This window comes from Plecotus auritus (assembly GCF_963455305.1).
Source record: "Plecotus auritus genome assembly, chromosome: 8".
In the NCBI taxonomy this organism is placed as follows: Eukaryota; Metazoa; Chordata; class Mammalia; order Chiroptera; family Vespertilionidae; genus Plecotus; species Plecotus auritus.
The window spans coordinates 7,731,075-7,753,744 of record NC_137782.1 but is presented as its reverse complement, the minus strand read 5'-3'; the positions used below and the strand labels follow the sequence as shown (position 1 = coordinate 7,753,744).

General features: G+C 47.2%; 1 protein-coding gene across 3 annotated transcripts in view; it reads right to left on the bottom strand.

The window, feature by feature from the left end:
* MAPRE2 (microtubule associated protein RP/EB family member 2) overlaps positions 1-22,670 on the bottom strand; it is a 130,263-nt gene that overhangs the window by 20,853 nt on the left and 86,740 nt on the right. For all 3 annotated transcript variants that reach the window (XM_080686904.1, XM_080686903.1, XM_080686902.1), the window contains 2 exons: positions 18,046-18,191; positions 13,073-13,286 (listed from right to left, as the gene is read on the bottom strand). In XM_080686904.1, coding sequence (XP_080543030.1) covers positions 13,073-13,286; positions 18,046-18,191 — 360 coding nt within the window. The remainder of the gene's footprint in view (positions 1-13,072; positions 13,287-18,045; positions 18,192-22,670) is intronic.

Below are 22,670 nucleotides of genomic sequence, written 5' to 3'. Positions count from 1 at the left end.
TTCCCACCCAACATACCAAGTGACAAAGAGAGGCACCAATAATAAGAAAGACAGGTTCACCGGTGACCTCATATTCTGTTCATGGAAACGGTAAATGCTAAGCACTGCCTTTGGAGGCCTGACAAGTTTTAGCGTGAGGCCGAGAGGCCAACCTTCAAGTTATTACACCTCTGGAGAGAGAAGGGAAGATCCATTAGAGGAATACATGGTTTCAGCTGCAGAGCCAATTAATATTTCAGCATACAAAGGGAGCAGCTGGGTGAGAAAGCCCCAGTGCTGTTATAAAAGGACCCGATGCTGTTAAGAGGGCGCGGAGGGCTTGCTCTCAGGGGCAGGCGGGACAACAATGCAGCCCCTGGCCCCTTTGGCCAAGTCCCGTGTGCGGGCAGAGAGCCCGGCACGCTTCGGTACACGCCAGTCTGTCTGAGGGGCTTACTCTCGACTTTGCGATCACCCTGACCATCCACTCAGAGAACTCTTCAATGGAAGGGTTAAGAAATCAGGGATTAGTGCTACCCATCGAGGGCTCCGGGTCGGGGCTGTGTGCACACTGTGCTTTGGAGCCGTGCAGAGGCCTGTACAGGTGGCGTTAGCGACCCTGCGTTTATAAATGCTCATAAAACAGTAACCCTCACCCAAGAGTCTGTTGCAAGGATGAATGGGAATGTTTTTGAACTTTAAAAAATTATGACTGTTTTTCAAAATAAACGCCACCCAAAGAGAACAGTGTGCTCTGCTTTAAGCCTTCCCAACACTGCATAGCCTTTTATGTCCGCCACACGCGATGCAATTTGAAGGTGGTGTGTGAAAATTCACTGAGTTTCAGGGTAGCGTGGGGAGGAGATAACAACATAAAACAAGACCAAACCACGTGGTCAAGCTTCAAATCTAGGGTTGAATTAGCCAATCATCTGTCAAGGATGCGTCTCAGAAAGCATGAAGTGGGACAGAAATGAAAAATGCACGGCTCTCCCCAGGACGGAGCCTGGGCCCTCCGCAGCGATGCCAGAGATCCCTATCTGAAGCTCCTGAATTCTTCACGACGCTGCTCTCTCAGTGCCCGAAATTCCAGACGCGCAGGTCGGTAGTCTCCTGGCAGGGCAGAGCAGCTCACGTTCTGTGCTGTGGTCTATCGCCATTACAGGTAGAGAAATGCCGTTTCAATTATTCTCTAAGGAGAGAAGTATTCCCAAAGCTAGCAGTGTGTTTATCTATCTTCCATGTGGTAGATATGTAACTGGAGGAACAAAGCCACCAAGACCCCTATCCTTCCAGGGAGGAGAAGATGTCCCCGAAGAGTTTACCGAGGCCATGATAAGTTTCTTGCCATTTTCTCCAGGTCTGAATGCAGCTAAGAGACAGCCATCAGCTGGTATGCAGCTTAGCAATGGGATGGCTTCTTGTGAACAAGCCAAGGGGATGCAATGCTGATAGAGGGCAGGGACTGAGTGAAAGGCAGAAACACGGTTCATACAGGAAGGAGAGGTGCTAACCTCTCTCTGAGAAGATGTCTTGCTAATTATGGGATTTGTAAGAAAAAGGAACCTCTTCCTTGTTTTGAGTCAATACTACATGACCTCTTAAAATTAACATGTGATCCTTGAAGAGTTAAGTAGTTATGTGTGTAGTACAGTATATGGTTAGGTGGCTGGGGACTGAGATAGTGGCATCGAGCAGGTACATACTGGGAAGTTGTAAGAATAAACAGGCATGACTCATCTTGATAGGAAGACGATGGAGGGATCAGAAGGTGCCTGTGCCTACCCTACAAGGCTCTGATGCCATTATGGACTGTACCTGGAAACGTGCATTTCTTGGAGTAAGCGATGGCTTTGGAGGACAATGTGTTGAAGGGGTGGAGATTCTCAAAAAGCAAATGAAGACTTGCGTCTCGATAATAAGGAAAAGGAAGTCCTGCATAAAGGCACAGGCTTGGGTGGAATTTAACTTCTTATGTACGTTTTACTTGGACTCTGAGTTAAGTGCCTGTTAACTAAATAAACATCAAAACTCTTTGGAGCAATATAACAAAATCCAGAGTCTCCACAACATGACATCACAATGTCTAGGATGCAATCCAAAATTACTCAACATACAAAAAGCCAGGAAAACGTCACATATTCTCAGAGGAAAAGACAATCAACATACAACAACTGTGAGATGGTCGGAATGGTGGAATCAGCAGACGGGAAGTTTAAAGCAGCTGACTTAACCATGCTCAGTGAAGTAAAGTATGCTCATAACAAATGAAAAGGTAGGCAATCTCAGCAGAGGCAAGAATGGAAAATTTACAACTGAAAAAATACAATCGTTGAAATTTTTTAAAAAGCTCAATACTAAAATGGAGATGATGGAGGAAAAGAGGTAAACTTGAAGATATATGAATAGAAACCATCTCATCTAAAGAATAGAGACAACTACCAATTTGTTCTTAATTCCTTCACCTTTTTTACCCAGTCTCCCCAACCCTCCTCCCTTGTGGCAACCATTAGTCTGTTCTCTGTAACTATGAGTCTGTTTCTATTTTGTTTATTTTGTTCTTTAGATTCCACATATAAGTGTAATCACATGGTATTTGTCTTTCTATGTCTGACTTGTTTCACTTAGCATAAAAATATCTAAGTCCATCCATGCTGTTACAAATGGTAAGATCTCATTCTTTTTTATGGCTGAGTAATATTCCATTATATATATGTACCACAGCATGTTTATCTAATCGTCTGCTGATGGGCACTTGGGTTGCTTCCATATCTTGGCTATTGTAAATAACACTAGAATGAAATTAGGGTGCATCTATCCTTTCAAACTAGTATTTTTTTTTTTCGGGTATATACCTAAAAGTGGAATTGCTGGGTCATAGGGCAGTTCCATTTTTTTTGAGGAACCTCCATACTGTTTTCCACAGTGGCTACAACAAACTGCATTTCCACCAACAGCGCGAGAGGATTTCCTTTTCTATACATCCTCACCAACACTTATTGTTTGTCGATTTATTGAGAGACATTTTGACAGGTATGAGGTGATATCTTACTGTGGTTTTAATTTGCATCTCTCTGATGATTAGTGATAATGAGCATCTTTTTCATATGCTTATTGGTCATCTGTATGCCCTCTTTGGATAAGTGTCTATTCAGGTCTTCTGTCCAATTTTTAATTAAATTATTTTCTTGGCATTGAGTTGTATGAGTACTTTATGGTGTATGCAAAGTACAACATAGGGAATATAGTCAATAATGTATATATACATAAAAGGCTAAATGACCGACTGTCCATCCATCTGACTGTCCAACCGACTGACTGGCTGGTACATGTGATGCACACTGGCAATTTAAAAATAAACGCTGACTCATGTATGCGCGATACATATAAAGCTCTCACTGGTGCCAATCACATGCGTGTGTTTCGATCTGTCATTGTCGATTGTGAATTTGATTGTTTTTCTAAATGTGCGATTCTTTGTCCTAAAAATGAGCACATTCATAAATTAAGTGAGGAAATTTTGGATATATTCGATGGAGATTTTCATACCTGAGTGATGATTCTATTGATTCTATGGATGATGTCGAAAAGGAAAATGTGCCCATCGAATTTCTTAATAGTATTACTCCTTTGGGAATGCCGTGTCATAAATTAAAATTGAAAGTAGGTGCAATCATCATGCTACTGAGAAATCTTAATAGTAAATGGGGTCTTTGTAATGGTATTAGATTTACCATCACAAGATTGTGACCTAACATAATTGAAGCTGAAGTATTAACAGGATCTGTGGAAGGAGAGGTTGTTCTGATTCCAAGAATTGATTTGTCACCATAGGACACTGGCCTCCCATTTAAATTAATTTGAAGACAGTTTCCCGTGATGCCAGCATTTGCGATGACTATTAATAAATCACAAGGACAAACTCTAGACAGAGTAGGAATATTCCTACCTGAACCTGTTTTCGGACATGGTGACTTATATGTTGCTTTCTCTCGAGTTAGAAGAGCGTGTGTCATTAAAGTTAAAGTTGTAAATACTTCATCACAGGGCAAATTAGTCAAGCACTCTGAAAGTGTTTTTACTTTTAATGTGGTGTACAGGGAGATATTGGAATAAGTTTAATCAATTTATCAATCATCCTATCTAATAAAATGGTAATATGCAAATTAACCATCACTCTGTCATAAAGATGGTCACACCCATAGCCACAAGATGGCGGTGCCCAGTCCTCTCAGCCCCACTGGAGTCCCCCAGTCCTGGGGGGGGTGGGGGGGGCCGGCCGCTGAGAGCAGGCAGTGTGAGCGGCCTGGCGGAATGCTTGCTTCATCACTGCAGTGACAAGGCAAGCATTCCACTCAGGCCGTGGAGGGCCTCTGGGCAGTGGGCATGGAGCGGCCGGGGGTGGGGGTGGGGAATGCTTGCGTCGTTGCCTCGGCCACAAGGCAAGCGTTCCACACCCGGCCGCATATGAGCCTCTGGGCCACGGAGAGCCTCTGGGCAGCGGGCGCGGAGCAGCCAGGCCCTGCAGAGAGCTACTGGTGCATGGATTCGTGTTCAGAGCTACTAGTTGTTTTTATATCATGTTTTTGTATTTATATCATGTCTTTGTTGTTGTTATATCATGTTGTTACTGTTTATTAAATTTATATATTACTAGTGGCCCGGTGCACGAAATTCATGCACATTAAAAGGGATTTAATTAGAGGAAATATTTTAATATTGCTATTTGCCCTTTCTCTATAATAGAAGTGTCAGAGATGAAAGGAAATTAGTAAAATATATATGAAAATCTCCCTCCTGTCAGAGTCTGGGGTGCGCTGCGGGACCCAGAGTCAAGTCCTCGCCCACCCATGTGCACCTTGAAACTGTGCTCAACTCAGACAAGGCCGGCCCCACCCCCGTCAAGCCCCGCAGGGTGGGGGGCACAGCCTCAGGTCCCCGTCAAGCCCCACTGGGCGGGGGGCACAGCCTCAGGTCCTCCAGCCTGGCACCGGGTGGGGGCCGTGGCCTCAGGTCCCCTGGCTCCAGCACCAGGGCAGGGGGTACGGCCTCAGGTCCATGGCTCCAGCGCCGGGGCAGGGGGCGTGGCCTCAGGTCCCCTGGCCCTGGCGTGATGACCATTTGCATATTAGCTCTTCTATTATATAGGATTTTCATATACAATTCACTAATTTTCTTTTATCTCTGATACTTCTATTATAAAGGGTGAATAGTGATATTAAAATATTTCTTCTAATTAATTTCCTTTCAATGTGCATGAATCCGTGTACCAGGCCACTAGTATTGTAATAACTATATATGGTGCCAGGGGGTACTGAAAATATTGGGGAGAAAACGTAAAGTATATATCTGTCTAACCCCTATGCTGTACCTGAAATTAATAAAAAACAATACTGAATGTAAACTATAATTGAAAACTAAAGCTTAAAGAGAGAGACAGAGAGAGAGAGGGAGAGAGAGAGAATCCTGGTAAAGCACCTCAGGACCTGTGGGATAATTTCAAAAGCTCTAACACACAGATAAAAGGAGTCCCAGAAGGATAAGATAGTGTGGAGCTAAAAAAAATTTTGAAAAAATAATGCCTGAAAAACCTACCAAATATGGTAAGAGACATAACCTTGCAGATTTAAGATGTTTAATAACTCCAAAGCAAGAATAATTCAAAGAAAACCATGATTAGGCACATCACAGCCACACTACCGGGAGCCAAAGATAGAGAAGCTTGACTTCAGAGCAAAACAACATGTTGTCTAAGGAGAAGAAGGATTAGAATGAGTATGCACTTCTTATCTCTGGAGGCCACAGACAATGAACAACAGCTTTACAATGCTTAAAGAAAGAGAAAGACTAGTCTGCATTCTTTGGGGAAATATTCTTCAAGAATGAAGGTGAAATAAAGATATTTACAGAAAAAAATAAACTTACAGAATTTATTGCCACTGGACCTGTTCTATAAGAAATGCTAAAGAAAATTCTCCAGTCTGACGAGAAATGAAATCAGCAGGGAACTCAGATGTTCAGTAATGAAGAACATTGGAAATGATAAAAATATTTAAAAAATAAATGATTCTTCTCTTAACTTTAAAAAAATATACATGGCTGTATAAAGCACCACTGCTTCATATAAACCATGTTAAGTATTTTAAAAAGTTCTAGTAGCAACATTAAAAAATTTTAAGATATTAATTTTAAAATATGCAAAATATATACCAACTATAATTTCTATATGTAATCAACATAAAAATTATAAGTTGTTTTATTTTTTTCACACTAAGTCTTCTAAAGCCAGCATGCATTTTATACATACAGCGCATTTCAATGAAGAATAAGCATATTTAAAGTGGTCAAAAGTACTGAACAGTGTTGATTTAAAACAAAAGTTTTAACATTTTCTTGAGGGGCTTATAACGTATGTAGATGTAATGTATATGCCAACTATAACAAAGGACGGGGAGGATGGTTGCCAGGGTTCCACATTTTACATGAAGCAGAATGTTAATTTTAAGTACACTGTGAAAAAATAAGAATATATACATACTGTAATTCTTAGAAGAACCATTAAAACTTTTAATGCAAAGAGATATAGTTAAAAAGACAAAAGATAAATTGGATGGAATGCTAAAAATATTTTAAAAATCCAGAAGACAATAGGAAGGGAGAAACAGAGAAAAACAGAAAGGACAAGCGAAAACAAAAGATAATATGGCAGATCTAAACCCAACCAATTACATTTAGGTGTAATGGACTGGATACTCAAATGTCCAGAGATGACCAGAATTAATAAAAAATGCCAGACCCAATTAAATGCTGTTTATAAAAAAATACTTTAAATATTAAAAACAAAATTAGCTTGTCAGGGAGAAAGACATACCAAACCAACACTGAGCGTAAGAAAGCTGGAGTGGCTCTGTTGAACCAGGTAAAACAAACTTGAAGACAAAGGTATTACCAAAGGTAAAGAGTGGCACCAGAAAGTGCAAAGGTCAATTCATCAGGATGACTTAATTGTCACAAACACGTATGCACCTAATGACACAGCCTTAAACCCAGGAAGCACATTGAGAGCATTAAGGGAGAACAGGCAGTTCCACATTCAATGCCAACAGCCTCTTTGCAGCAGTTGTCAGAACCAGACAGCAACAAACAGATGAGTGAAAACAGAGGATCTGGGTAACACTACCTACTACCTGCTCTTTCTAACACTATCTACTACTGATATTCCTAAAATACCAGGCAACCAACAGCAGCAGAATACATATTTTCAAGAACATGTGGTATGTTGACCAAGAAAGACCATATTTTGGGTCATAAAATCAAGATCAAAACAAGCACAAAAAACACTATAAACTGCTACATTTCATAGCCTTTCCTAAAACAAACAAACAAACAAACAAACAAAAAAACTTTTTGGGAAAGTGAAAGCAACTCTTCTTTCCCCATAGCGGGTGACAGGCGATGCTCACTTCAATTACAGGTGCTCAGACAATGCCCAGACAATGCCCAACAAATGAATAAACTTGATCACCTTGTTCAGGTTGTATGAACAGCCGCAGGGAACCCCGAATCCTATATAGTAAAAGGCTAATATGCAAATAGACCGAACAGAGAAACAACCGGTTGCTATTACGTGCACTGACCACCAGGGGGCAGACGCTCAATGCAGGAGCTGCCCTGGTGGTCCGTGTGTTCCCACAGGGGGAGCGCTGCTCAGCCAGAAGTTGGGCTCATGGCTGGCGAGTGCAGTGACGGTGGCGGTAGCCTCTCCCGCCTTTGCTGCAGCACTAAGGATGTCTGACTGACGGCTTTGGCCCGCTTGCTGTGGGGAGCAGGCCTAAGCCATCAGTCGAACATCCCCCAAGGGCTCCCGGACTGTGAGAAGGCACAGGCCGGGCTGAGGGAACACCCCACCCCGCCACCGAGTGTATGAATTTCACACACCAGGCCTCTAGTTAAAGATAATTGAGAATGAAAGTATTCAAGTATTCGATACAGTTTTTGAAAAAGTGGTATTTGTTTAAATATACATTTACAAATTTAATTCTGATTGTTCAAATACTTCATTCTCTTATTATTCTTAGGTTGCTTCTTTTTTTCTTTTTTTTTTAAACATATTTTATTGATATTTTACAGAGAGGAAGGGAGAGGGATAGAGAGCTAGAAACATCGATGAGAGAGAAACATCGATCAGCTGCCTCCTGCACACCCCCCACTGGGGATGTGCCCGCAACCCAGGTACATGCCCTTGACCGGAATCGAACCCGGGACCCCTCAGTCCGCAGGCCGACGCTCTATCCACTGAGCCAAACCGGTTTTGGCAGGTTGCTTCTTTTTTAAAACCATTTTTCTAGTATTTCTGTTAATCTGATTTTAAGTCTGACATCCCTAAGGAAAAGAGAAAACGTAGACACAACTTCCACAGCAACTCTAAACCCTTCACACTGCACTTGTATATGTGAGTTTGATTTAAATACATTAATACATGTGAATTTGCAATGCGTCTAAGCTGTGGTTGCCATAGGAACTGCACCCTCAAATTTCCTTTTAAGTGTAGTAAGTGCTCACACATAAAAACCGATCCCCCGACGGCTATCTCAAGTTGCAGATACGGCTCACAGCAATGCATTTACAAACATCACGACTCATGACGGTATATGCACTTGGCAGATATCTATCACGATGAAAATGTGTATTGTAATACATGCTCCTTGTTAGTAGACCAAACGCAATTCAAGATGCAGTTCCTCCACACGTAGAGCGAATAAGACTTGCCAGGCAGCTGTCCACTCCTACTCGACAGCCTCTGCTTACCGTAAGTCACCCAGGTAAGTCACCCAGCCACACGCAGACACCGCTGGGCTCCATGGCTTCTCTGAACCAACAGAACATCTTGTGTCTGTACTGAGATGGCAGAAAAGTGTAGCTCGTGCTCACAACACAGAATGCACCACACGGGTGGCGTGCAACCATTTTAGACACAAGAGACAATCTCTATCAGTCGTCTGTTCGACGTAGAAACGTTTTCTTGCCAATGCAGACAGTCCCTTCTGAATTATCAACACGTGGATCACCGTTCCGGGATCGCGTCCCACGCTAATCCAGTCCCTTTGCCCCAAGATGCTCGGGAGCCTCTGCTTACTGCTCCTAATGTATCAGTGTCAGGACATGCGAGTTAATTTTAATCTAAGGAAATATCTGGGGAGAGAGAAACCCACTGCGAAATGAATCAAGTATTCCCAAGCCAAGATGGAAAAAGTAGTGAAGACCGTCGCATCCGTGTGTTCAGTTGGACCCACCACTGTGTTCCCACCAATGCAGATAATTACGAAATGACCAAGCTTGGAGGCGGAACAGGGATCGCTGCGGGTGCTCCCGCCCGGCGTCCCTGTGCCATAACGGGGACAGATGTGCGTTTCCCGACAGCCGGCCTCCCCCTGGCAAACACCTCCCTTTGTCTCCCATTTGGGGTGGACACAATCCGACCTGTCTGTGAGGAAAACGGCCTCGAATGATTTCAGACCAGAGGCAGGGAGGCCAGTTTGGAGAGCAGAGGGGTTCACGGGGGAGACGATTGTAAAGAGAAAATGAAAGAGGATCTTCGGACGTGGAAGGGACTCTGAGCGCCTGCGGGTGTCACCCAGGCCCGGGGGCTCCCGCGGTGCCTGGCGCTGTGCGGGTCTGCGGTACCCACCGAGCTTCGGGCTGCCGAGCAAGGTCTTGGCAAGGGTTTCTGGCTCTTCTTTGACTAATGCTTGTACTTGCGTTGACATCCGTGTGCCCCTGCCCCTAAGCTCTGTGCTGGGAAACCACATCCCGCGTCTGTTATAATGACGTCTAGGTTAAGCCAGAGCTCACCGACTCTGGGCAAACTCTCGTGTGTGAAGAGTAACGTCCACGGATTTGCAGCCCAGTCGACAGCCCTGTTGTGACTCTCAGGAGACACCGCATCCCAAGAGCTGGCTACAGGCCTTTGGCGAGGAGCCCTTCCTGTCTCATGCGGCCCCCGCACAGCTTTAGACAGCGCCCCGCACGGCACAGCTTTAGACAGCGCCCCGCACGGCACAGCTTTAGACAGCGCCCCGCACGGCACAGCTTTTGACAGCGCCCCGCACGGCACAGCTTTTGACAGCGCCCCGCACGGCACAGCTTTTGACAGCGCCCTGCACGGCACAGCTTTAGACAGCGCCCCGCACGGGGTGCGCACCTCGCTGCAGTTTCCCCCGCAGTTCCATTGCCCACGACGTCCCAGTCACAGCGTGTTTTATCAGAAAGGGTCTGACGGATCTGGTTCGGAAGATACCCCTTCCCCCCCCCCGATGAAGACCAATGAGGTGACCGTGGCCAAGGAATCGGGAACCCCGTCTCAGGAATGACCGCCTCTGAGCATGAACTACCAAATGTACTCCCCGCTGACGGCATGAGTGTCCCGAGCTTTCCGCTCTGGGAAAACCATGGCTCCTTCAGGTTCACGGACATCCTCTCTGCCAGAGGGCACACGTTTCTCCGTGGCTTTGGTGAGAGACGGAGGAGGGAGTTCCTAGAACGCGGGCTCGGCCAGAGGGAGGGGGAGGGAGGGGGCCAGCTTAAGGGGCGTCCTGGACGCGGGCTCGGCCAGAGAGAGGGGGAGGGCGGGGGCCAGCTTAAGGGGCGTCCTGGACGCGGAAGACACACACCCAGGCCTGTCCGGCTCACGCCTCAAAACGTGGAAAAGGGGCACCGAGTTTCAAGGTGAGCCTTGCACGCGGATGGACATCTGCACATCGGCAGCGACAGAAGACTGCCGGTGAGAAAGAGCGGCCCCTCTGGCTCCCTCCCCCCCGCCCCCACCCCCCACCCCCGCCCCGCCTGCCGGGCCTTCCCCCTGGAGAACACGCCTCCTCTTCCCAGCCCCTGACAGATCAAGTTCCTGCAGAAGCTGAAGGCCAAGCTGAAGAGCCACACTTTTCCTCCCCACCTTTCCCCAGCACTGGTTTCAAAAATGAAAGCGTGCCTTTCCTCTGAACCTCACTTCCCTCCCGCGCAGGGCCACGCCCCCCCTTCCCCTCCTGTCTCCTTTCCATCACTCCTTCTCCCTGACCTCTCTCCCAGCTTACAAACCAGCCTTGTCCCGAAAGCAACCCAAAGCAGATCGAGGACATGACCGTTCTCCTTCCACCCTCACTTCTGAAGCCACGGTCCCCTTTCCCCGACACCAACACCAGCTTTACTTCCCTCGGCTTTTTCCTGACAGGCCTGGTGAGGGCGGAAGGAATGCTCTCACGGCATCGCTGTCACACGGCCATGCCTTATGGGGCCCCTGGGTCTAGGGGTACGGCCATGCCTCATGGGGCCACTGGGTCTAGGGCAGGGGTCGGCAAACTTTTTGACTCGAGGGCCACAATGGGTTCTTAAACTGGACCGGAGGGCCGGAACAAAAGCATGGATGGAGTGTTTGCGTGAACTAATATAAATTCAAAGTAAAGGAGCGGAGGGGAGAGCAAGAGAACCGGATAGAACAGCCGGATCCGGCCCGCGGGCCGTAGTTTGCCCACGGCTGGTCTAGGGGTACGGCCATGCCTCCTGGGGCCACTGGGTCTAGGGGTACGGCCATGCCTCATGGGGCCCCTGGGTCTAGGGGTATGGCCATGCCTCATGGGGCCACTGGGTCTAGGGGTATGGCCATGCCTCATGGGGCCACTGAGTCTAGGGGTACGCCCTCAGCACTGAGACGGGTTCTCTGAGGTTGACTCGCCGCTCCCAGCAGTCGGATTTCTTGGCCTGTTTTCAGGCCTCACACTGTCCACCTGTCCACAGCTACTCCGGCTGTTGGTGATGCTCTCTCTAGAAACTTCCTTACGTCCGTTCCGTTCCCCGGTTTCCCTGGATGTTCACCTTTTCCTCAGCCTCCCCTTGTCTCTTCAACGTAGGTGTCCCCAAAGATCTGGCCTCAGTTTGTTTTATGTAAGTTCGCGCTCTCTATGGCTTCCAAGTTGGGTTTTTGTGCATCTCAGTCTCCTTCCACTAATTCCTCAGCCCACCCCGGTCCCATCATCCCGAGGAATGGGACCCTCCTGTCCCCATTTTACTCGACTCCTCAGCGGATGTAGACACTGGTAACATCCCGCTTCCTTCTCCTTCCCCGACACGCCATGCCCTCGCTTCCTCCAGCCCCGGCCCCCTCCCTGCTCTGGGGCCAGCGCATCCTTTTCTGCCCACACACTGATGTTGGTTCCTCGTGGCACTGCCCCTTCTCACGCAGCCTCTCTCCAGCTCCAGGCACGGACACAGGGAGACCCACGCAGAGGCCTCCCGCCTACGCCGCCCTGACTGGCAGGCGTGCGCACACCTGTCTAATAGTAGCGCTGTCAGAACCAGTCCTAACCCATCCTGAGCGGAAGTGACATAAACAAGGACTCCGTGTTCTTTGGAAAATTAAGGTCACCGATTTCACAAGTGTGAGCGCTGGTTTTGGGGTGGAGACAAATGGTTGTTAAGGATTCCGCTGTTTAACTGTCCAGGACCCACAACTCATGTTCATCATCAGGATCCTAATTTTAAAAGAACACTCGGCCTGGTAAAGTCTGCTTCTTAGAGTAAGGATGTTTATAATGTATCTTAGAAAGATTTCTGTCCACAAAAGGTTTAAAACTTCAAAGTTCTAGGGATTCATCCTCAATGACTTCCCTTTTGGACAAAGCGCGTCTAGCTGAGCATCATCACGTAGACGATGGCCCTGTCCCTTCGAGATGGGCGTAGACTTCCCACATTTCCCTGGAAGGATCACAGGTGATTCAGACTTCAAAGCATAAGTCGGCTCATATTCTGGTATGTACTGCCACCAGTTAAGCAGTAAAAACACTTCAGTCAAAGTCTAAACAGACTACTTGAAATTTCTCAAAAACACATCCGAGGAAAATGAAATCTACTCCTGGGTGTTATTTTAACATCGGCTCCTGGGATGTAAAGTGAACAGCCTGCCCTGGCGATAGTTAGATGACGGGTGGGTGTCAGACTGCCACCGAGAGGCCTCGGCGAGGAGGGGAGCATGGTCAGACAGACAGGGACACCAGGACGCCAGGACGCCACTGCGGGAGAATCGACGGGCCGCATCGCTTACCTGCGGTGGGGGAGTTGGCGTGGTGCGACTTTTTTGGCAGGTTGAAGATCTGTTCGCCAGGGTCAGGGGGAGGAATTGCGTCCTGCCCTTGTCGTGCTTCGACGGGGTCATACTCCTTGCCATCGTAGTTGGCGTCGTAGAACTTCTTGAACCACTGGATGAAGTCCAGGTTGTCCTGGAAACGCCCTTTCACGAGCTTCTCCACCGGGATCACCTGCAACAGGAGACCACGCTGAGTCCCAGCCCAGGGCTCGCTTGTGGCGGATGCAACTACAGTGGCCCCTCCGCGTAACCGTTCCCACGTGTCTGCCACTCACCACCACGGGCCTCTTCCCCAGCTTCTTAGCCAGCCCTAGTCGAGAATTCGTCATTTTTCACCTTATTGAAAAACCCCACCTACAATGTTGTAGTTGCGCCCGGCCGGCGTGGCTCAGTGGTTGAGCGTCAACCTATGAACCAGGAGGTCACGGTTCGATTCCCAGTCAGGGGCACATGCCCGGGTTGCAGGCTCGATCCCCAGAGTGGTGCGTGCAGGAGGCAGCCGATCAATGGTTCTCTCTCATCACTGATGTTTCTATCTCTCTCTCCCCCTCCCTTCCTCTCTGAAATCAATAAAAATACATTTAAAAAAATATTGTAGTTGGTTTTCTTGGAATTATTTAACATTTCTGAACAACCTGACCACACAAGGAATACCCTCAGCCAATAGGGGCCGACCCTCTTTATAGTGTGTTCACTGCCAGAGCATCTCCCCCAGTCACGGGCCTGGGAGGTTGTGCTGTTTCCAGACCGATGGATTTTCCTTCCTTCTTTGCAGCACGTGGTCCAGTTGTGTCGGAATGAACGCTTACAAGGATTACAGCTACGAGAGAGTGAATACATAGACTCAAATCACTGTAAGCACACACCAGCCTAATGGTCCAAGTGAGCCTGCACAGGGCTTGCTAAGACTGTAGAGCGAGAGGCACCAAAACAACTAACCACACAGTGCAGGGCTCAGTAATTCTTGGGGTGCACAGGAGTGCAGCCAGCGTGCTGTGGGAGAGCAGAGGAAGGAATGGGGCTGGCTAGGGGAGTCACGGAAGGCAGCCTGGAGGAGGTGCAAGCATTAACCTCAACTTCTGAGACGAACGTAAGCTCTTCCTTTCCTATCGGCGACCTACAGAGCCAGGCAGTTCCCTTTGGAGTTCACAGGAGCCTGGGTTCTCGGTCAAGAAGTGTGTGGTGTGACCGCTTCGCTTCCATGCAGTGGCAGCTACGTCTAAGCAGGCGTCCTCAAACTACGGCCCGCGGGCCACATGCGGCCCGCCGAGGACATGGATCTGGCCCACCGGGTGCCGCTGCCTGTCCTGCTTAGCAGCCGACGCGTCCCGGGCCCGCAGTGCGCATAGGAATTTGTTCATAGTTTTTTTTTTAAACTATAGTCCGGCCCTCCAACGGTCTAAGGGACAGTGAACTGGCCCCCTGTTTAAAAAGTTTGAGCACCCCTGGCTCTAAAGGGAGATGGAAGGAGCGTGCTTGTCCAAGCCGCACCGCTACCAGAGTCTTACCTCCTCACCTGGAGGATGGAACACCAGCTGAGCGTGAGCCCTGAGAGCGATAAAGCTGGGGGGCGAGTCAGGTTGTGTGTGAGTGTGAATTCAGACAAACCCAGCGCTCAGAGAACGCAGTGCCGTTGCACAGGAGACCGGCGGGAGCTGTATAAACTACCGTTCAGCAGGACTGTGCCGTGCCAGGGGAGGTGCCACTGGTGTCCTGTGGGCCAGGAGGGCCACTTTAGAAAAGGAGGGAGACCTCAGAGGTCCATGACACAGTGAAAGAGAAAACGGAACCGCAGCATGTTAGGGCACCCGTCACACTCAATCGTTAGGAACACAGTTTCAGAGGAGGTGCGTATGCAGCTAAAACTGAAAGCCAGTCAAGTAAGAACAAAACACAGAAGCAAGCTGCTGCGGGAGCCACGTTTTCATGAAGGCTCCTCCGGTGATGGAGACCCGATGCCGAATCTCCTCTCTCCCAGACCTCAGGGGCGTCTGTCCCCACAGGCACTTAGCCGACTCTTCATTGTGCCATTTAAAGATTTTCTTGTCTCCTGATTTATAGGTTTTGTTTGTGCTGCTATTGATTGTTTAAGAAAGTGCCTTCTTCGCGCAGAAGCCCCTTAATTAGCACGCTGTAGACTTCGCTCTCTGCCGAACATGAACATGGACGAACAGACTTAGATGATGGGGCCCAGTGGCCATTAAAGGAGGCACTCACTTCCGCTGGCTTAACTCTGCATTCCCTACAAAGCGAAGGCTCGGGCAGACGTGCACAGGGGCCGCGTCGCTCAAGGGCCTTTGGTAGAATCACAGCACCTGAAGCGGGCGAGGCCAGGAAAGGCCATCAGGGCCAGTCTTCCTCCACTACAAGGACCTCACCTTCAGTGCCCTTGACAAGTGCTCATCCGCTCTACGTGTCTGTGCTTCCGGAGAGCTCGGAGCCCTGACTGGTTAGAGAGCACGCTCCATCAGTAAACCTATAAAGGGGGTTTCTTTCAGACTAGAAGCAGCTGTTGAAAGACGACGTGGGGGATGCTGCTGATAAGGAAGGAGAGCCCGTACAGCCCTGGTTCTGAAGGAGCTAAGTGGACAGTAACCACAGCAAAGGACATAAAAACGAAGCTGAAAAGCATTCAGAAGGTTAAGATGTTAAAGAGAATATGTTTTGAAATGAAAATTCTGACAAAAAGAAAACTAAGATTTTAATAATAGTTTGATAAGAATGTTTTTATTTACAAAGGTATTAATTGCATTAAATTGAAAATATCTTCAATTTGCCAAACCTTTCTCTTTTCCTTTATTTAACTTCTATTTCTTAATAACCCAGGCCTTTAGCTTTTATTTCCATAGCCTATTTATTGCTATTATCTATGCAAAGAAAAGTTTTCCATTTCTCCCCTGCTGGCTTATTTATTTTCTCTTGTTCAAAATTAATTTCTTTCCAAGCCTGTTCCCTCTAAGAAACAGATCCTAAGGGAATAATATGGGTTGCATATGTATATGAATGGAGGAAACGTACAGACTGCATGGACTTTAGCAATCGTCCTTCAGTATGTGTGTTGGGGGGGATCCAGTCTACCTCCATTTGTATCACTCTAGGACAAAATTAAAAAATCCAAAGGGGAAAAAAGGACAATTTATGGACATGGATGGAGAATCTGCATGTGTATACCATGCTGGACATTTTCACGAGTTTCCTCACTTGAACTTCATATACCAGGTGTACCGGTTAATAATGCTGACTTTGTAATCAAAGAAAACATGATAATTTCAAGAGAAATATCAAAAGTGCTTTATTCAAAGTAATGTCCATCGCTAGCTACACATTTCCCCCATCTTTCAGGTAACTTGTGGATACCGTCTCAATAGAACTTTTCTTGTTTTGAGGCAAACCATTCAGAGACCCAATTTTTCACTTCTTCGTACGTTTTGAAGTGCTGCTCAGAAAGTGCATGTGCCATTGATCGGAACAAGTGGTCATCTGAAGGAGCAAGGTCTGGTGAATATGGCGGGTGGGTTAATACTTCCCAGGCAAGATCTTTTAACGTGTCTTTAACTGGTTTCGAAGTGTGTGATGGTGCATTATCATGAAGCAAAATTACTTTGCTGTGTCTTCTGGCCCATTCTGGTCATTTCACGATCAAAGCGTGGTTCAAATAGATTATTTGTTGTCAGCAGTGATCAGTATTAATGGTTTCACCTGGTTTTAGAAGCTCATAATACACCACACCTTCCTGATCCCACCAAACAGAGCATTGTCTTCTTTCCGAAGCGATTTGGCCTTGCAGTTGATGTTGATGGTTGACCTGGATCAACCCATGATTTTGTGCGTTTGGGATTCTCAAAATAAATCCACTTTTCATCGCCTGTCACAATTCGATGAAAAAAGACTTTCTTTCGTGCCGCTGAAGCAACATTTTACTGATGACTTTTCGGTTTTCCATTTGTCTTTAATTCAGTTGATGTGGCACCCATTTTCCTTCCTTTAAAATCTTTCCCATTGCTTGTAAATGATCGCAAATTGTTTGCTGAGCAATGTTTAATCTTTCTGCAAGTTGTTTTTGAGTTTGACACGCATCCTCATCCAATAATGCTTGTAATTGTTGGTCTCAAACTTTTTCGGTTGACCTGGACATTCTGTGTCTTTCACATCAAAATCATCACTTTTAAAGCATTTAAACCAGCGTTCACAAGTATCTTGAGATGGAGCATGTTCACCATAAGCTTCCCGAAGTATATGATGACTTTCAGCAGCACTTTTCTTCAAAATAATGAATTAAAACTTCCCGCAAATGCTTTTTTGGCACGAAATTTGACATTTTTTAAGCGTAAAAATATCTATGATGTTAACACCTTCAGAAAATTTGACATATAAAGTTTTGAAGCTTGCTGTCAATACAACAAAAAAGCACACATATCAAATCGCACATATATCAACATATGTGCAACTCCATCTATTGAAAAAAATCTGCATTGTTACTAGGTATACCTAGTAACCACAGGGAACAGGGTTTCAGTCCTATTTTATAGATGGGTAAACTGAGACTCAGAGAATTTAAGTATAATTTGCTCAGCCCATGTTGCTTCCACGGTAACCACTGGTTCTCCAAAGGAACAAGATACACGAAGAACCACAGTGGCAAACATGAACATCGGTTACTTGCAATGCTAAAGCAGAGAACAAAGTTTAGCACTTGCAGTTTCTCTGAGGGTTTTCAGTCTTATGGCTACATGTTTAGAAATCTCCTTATTTTAAATAAAAACCTCAAACAAACATGGGAAGCTAGGGTTGATGCCCTATGCTTTGTACAGATCTCAACCTACTGCTAAGAGAGCAACATCTAGTCCATTGATATCCATTGTACATTTCCACACAAAACCAATGTTAAGGAAAGGAAGTGCATTGAATGGAGGTACACCGGAGTCTCCTACCTTATCAACATTCATCCGCTTGAAGGATGCCTGCAGGAGTTTAAAGTTGTGAATGTACTCGTGCTCCAACTTGGCCTGGAATTTCACTTTCTTCAAACTGATGCAGCCTGGGAAGAGCATGTCCATGAACTGGCAGTAGGCCGCTCCTAGGGAGACAAGAAAAGCGTGCGCGTGAGTCTCGCCATCCGTCCCCGGTGCCGCTGGGGACGCGGGGCAGGAGGGCGCTGTCATCACCCACAGCCTCCCGGCCCTGCGCGCCCGCCCCTCCTGCCACCCGAGGCCCTCCTGGTCCCGGCCTGGGTGCGGGCGGGAAGGGACGGTGCCCAGTGCTCCTGCACTTGGCCGGGGGGTCCTGGCGCAGTGCCCACAGCGTCGCCAGGGGTCCTGGACAGTGAGCACAACCTCAGCCCCTCACGTCAAGGAAACGGGGTGGAACAGCTCTGCTTAGCTCCCACCACAAACAACAGGGCGCTGTTTTTGCTTTCCTCTAGCTCCAGGCCACCAAGACACACAAGTGGAAGATAAAAGCTGCAGCAATTTTAACACGAGGCAGCGACTCAGGTGCTCACGAAATGGGTAGTTCCGGAAATACACACAGGCCCAGCCGTTTACGCCGATTCACCAAGGGGCTCAGGTGCAACGCTAACCAAGCCGGCGCGCACAGAGCAGGCGCAGACCCGTTCAGTCCGGTCCGGTCCACGGGGCTCCCATGTGACATGGAGGAGGGCGGCTCTGAACCCCAGAGGCCCAGCGCCACGCTGCCCTGACCGAGGAGTAAAAGTCACAAAAACGCGCCGAGTCCCCTGAGGAAATGGTCATAGAACAAAGGTTTACCAGGAAGTCTCTGGTTTTCTACAATGAATTTAGATCATGACAATTTCAACTAGAAAATTCCCGCCAGGTTATGTTGACTGATTCAGATATCCTTTATGGTCAAGTCTGAGGGCGTCGAGAAAAAGAGATTCAAAGCCAGAGTGGTCCCTTCGCTTTGACAAGGAGGGAAGCGCGGGGGGCCTTGCTGCTCTCTCCTCTGCTTCCCCCGGTCTCGGGGTGTTCCTGTGATGCGCCGCGATGGGCCTTTCTGGAACACGAAGGCTCCTTTCACCTTTGTATCAGGGTTTCTGTGCGAAGCCTTCGTTCCTCGGGCGACTCCCCTTTACCTGAAGAACCCACTGGGTGTCCCCTGTCAGGTGGATGCTGAGCATCCTTCACTGGGATAGGGAGCCAAGGGAAGAGGGAAGAGCGATACCAGGGCTTAGGCTAAGGGCCGCTAGCCAGGAGATGGCGGGGCAGCTCACTCGTGGGTAAGAGCATACAGTGATGAGGGACAGGCCCCAATGAGTGGTCCTGCAGTCTTTACATCCGGGATGCTTCCTCTTAGATGCCGGTCCCTACACTAACTGGTCCATCTCTGGTCAAGCAGATGGGTTCTCTTTAAAACAAGACAAGACAGAACAAGCCAAACAAAAACATCAGGGGAGGTAGGAGAAACATCCTGGCCGTGGGTGCGGTCACCATTCAGCTATTCAGTTCTCTCTCGAAGTGCCACCAGATGGAGTGAATCTCAACAGCCACCTTCACGTTATTTTTAAAAAGTGGAGGTGTCTAAATACACAGTCTCAATGCTTACTCTTTCAAGATTTTTCACTTTCGTACAGTTTAGCATAAATTTTACCTATGCAGAGCCAGATATCTTTGGATTCTTACATAGAACCCGCCAAATCACTTACTAAAAAGTGTAAAAATAGCTCTTAGGAAAACAACAATAAACTTAACAGAGGGAGGCAGAGAAAACCACTGTTTATGTTCTGGTATGTACTTTTTTTTTTTTTTTTTAAATTTAACAGACCATGATTCCCTTCCTGAGTCATATAATGTTCTTTCCTGACCTTTTCAACAGCTTTCTGATTTTTACATCATGCTTAGCAACTTTCCCAAACTAAGATGACGTAACTATTCACGTGCCTTTTCTTCCAATACTTTTATGGCCTCAGGCTTTGCCCTGACATTCTGAACCCACGTGGAGCTTACTTCGGTCTCTGACGGACACAGGGCGGTTCTAGCTGTGCTGAGCCACACGTGAGCGGAAATCGGCATTTTGGGCACCTTCCTACCTAAGTTGATGCTCCAGGGCCCCGCCTCCTACTCTAGTAGCAAAAGTGGCAAAAAACTCTAGTTTACCCGCCCCCCTCCGCCCCCGCCCCCGCGGTAAACATGCAGGCCCGGCACCCAGGCTCTGCATCTGGGCGCTCACTGGGTCTCAGGGTCGGAGGGAGTGGCAGGAACACGCAGGGACCCTGAGAACGCAGTCACGGTGGCAGCGGTGGCTCCGGAGAAGTGAAACAGCAACGCAGCACTGTGGCCTCCTCACCACTTGTGGGGGTGGAGGGGGGCGGCGAGGCCGGCTGTTCCTGGCTCCTGAGCATCGTTTGGTTGCTGTCATTTTCTGACTTTGGTTTCCCACTGATGCTGTTTCCCAATATCCTTCCTTTAGATCAGGGGTGAGGAACCTTTCTTCCTACAGGGCCATGTAGATGTTTATAATGTGAGTCCAGGGCCATACAAAATTATCGACTTAAACATCAGCCTGTATGTTCGGTCAAGCATTCAATGAGCTCACTCCTAATGCCTTGGCAGGGCTGGACCAAATGACGTCACGGGCCGTAGAAGGCCGGACGTTCCCCACCCTGCTTTAAAGGCATTTTCTGCTCAAGCTTGCCAGGATTATTTTCTTCGAGTTTCAACCCAAAAGGCCAACTGATAAGGGTAGCTAAGTGTTGAACACCATTATTTCACAAATGACCTATACGTTTCCCACGGAGGAAAAACAGTATCTTTACTATATGTTACTTCCCAAATACATGCATTTAGGTCTCTTTCTAGATTTAAAATGTACTACTATCTGTAGAATAATTTCCCCTTTCCTCCTAAAAATTTCTTGAATTTTATCATGCAGTTATCCTTTCCATTATATTTTTTAATTTGTCATTCATGGCATATAGAAAATCAAAATTTAAAAAAATTAGTCATTTACTACTTAATAACAGAACTTTATTAAGATATAATGCACACAACATAAAGTTCAACTTTTTAAGTATATTTCACAGTTTTTAATATAGTCACAGAATTGTGCATCCATCCCAAGATTTTAATTACCCCCAAAAGAAATGCCATACCTATTAGCAGCAATCCTCTCTTCTTTCCTCCCCCAAGGCTCTCGTAACCACTAATCTATTTTCTGTCTCTATGAATTTGCCTAATTTTGACATTTCATACAAATGAAATAGGTGGCCTTTGTGACTTGGTTTCTCTCACTTAGCAAAAATTTTTCAAGGTCATCCATGCTGTGGTGTATCCGAAGCTCATACTCCTTTTTAGGGTTGAGTAATACTCTATTGTTATTATTGAATATTATGACTATACACGTTTTACTGTCCATTCGTGCTGATATGAAGATTTGCGGACAAGATTTTGCATGGACGTAAGTTTTCAGTTCTCTTGGGACACACCTGGGAGTGGAATATGCTAACTCTATATTTAACATTTTGAAGAGCTGCCAATGTTGTGATTTTATATATTAATATATAGTTTTAATAATTTCATTTTACACATGTGTATAATGTTTGTATATATCCTGGATTGTGAGAGGGATGTCTGACTGCCCGTTTAGGCCCGATCCCACCGGGATCAGGCTTAAACGGGCAGTCGGACATCCCTCGAGGGGTCCCAGATTGGAGAGGGTGCAGGCTGGGCTAAGGAACACCCCCCTCCCCCATGCACGAATTTCGTGCACCGGGCCTCTAGTATACATATAATAAGCATTTCACCTCTCTCCTGCCCTCCCTCTCCTCCTGTATATATTTACGCACACATATACATAGAAATATAACTACTATCAAAATCTCAGAGCACTTTCCTTGAAATACAATGCAATCTTTGGAGAGGGCATCAAGTTATATCCGTTTCTGCCACAGCTACTCACATCGCCCACCTGAATTTTTCACAGGCCAAGAAACTATTATACAGAAATGCCTATATCACTGAGGGACTGAGTCCCTACTTTGCCGCCTTACGTGGTGCTGACGAAGGGTCAGAAGAAACCAACCACCGCCTTACTGTACGGAGACATCGACATGATGAGATGTAGACGATGTGCCATAGCTAGTCTCTCAGTCTGCCACCAGCGCAGACAGGGAGGGGGCGGGAAGGCAGAGCTGGGCTGCTGCTCCGCGGAGCTAAGCCTTCCTCGTCTTGAACGAACCGTGACATGTCATCACGCTCTTCTAGGCCAACAGTATCCCCATCTGCAAAACGTCAGCTTTGCACAGATCTCCCAGCTCTAAAGTTAGACGGTTCTCTAACTCTCAGCGTCCGGGATACTGGACGTTTCTGCTAACCTGGAGGTAATGCTTCATCCTCCTATGACTGAGACTGCGGCCAGGGCGCCTGCTCCCAGCCACGACCCTCTCCTGTCACCGTCGCCGTAAGAGACCCGAGTACCCAGCTGCACACCCTCCCGGGGGCACCGCCTACGGACGCCCTCCCGGATTGCAGGTCAGGTGATGCTATCTCCCTCGCATGCCCTTTGCACTCTGGGTGTGTATCTACTCAGCAACACAACCACA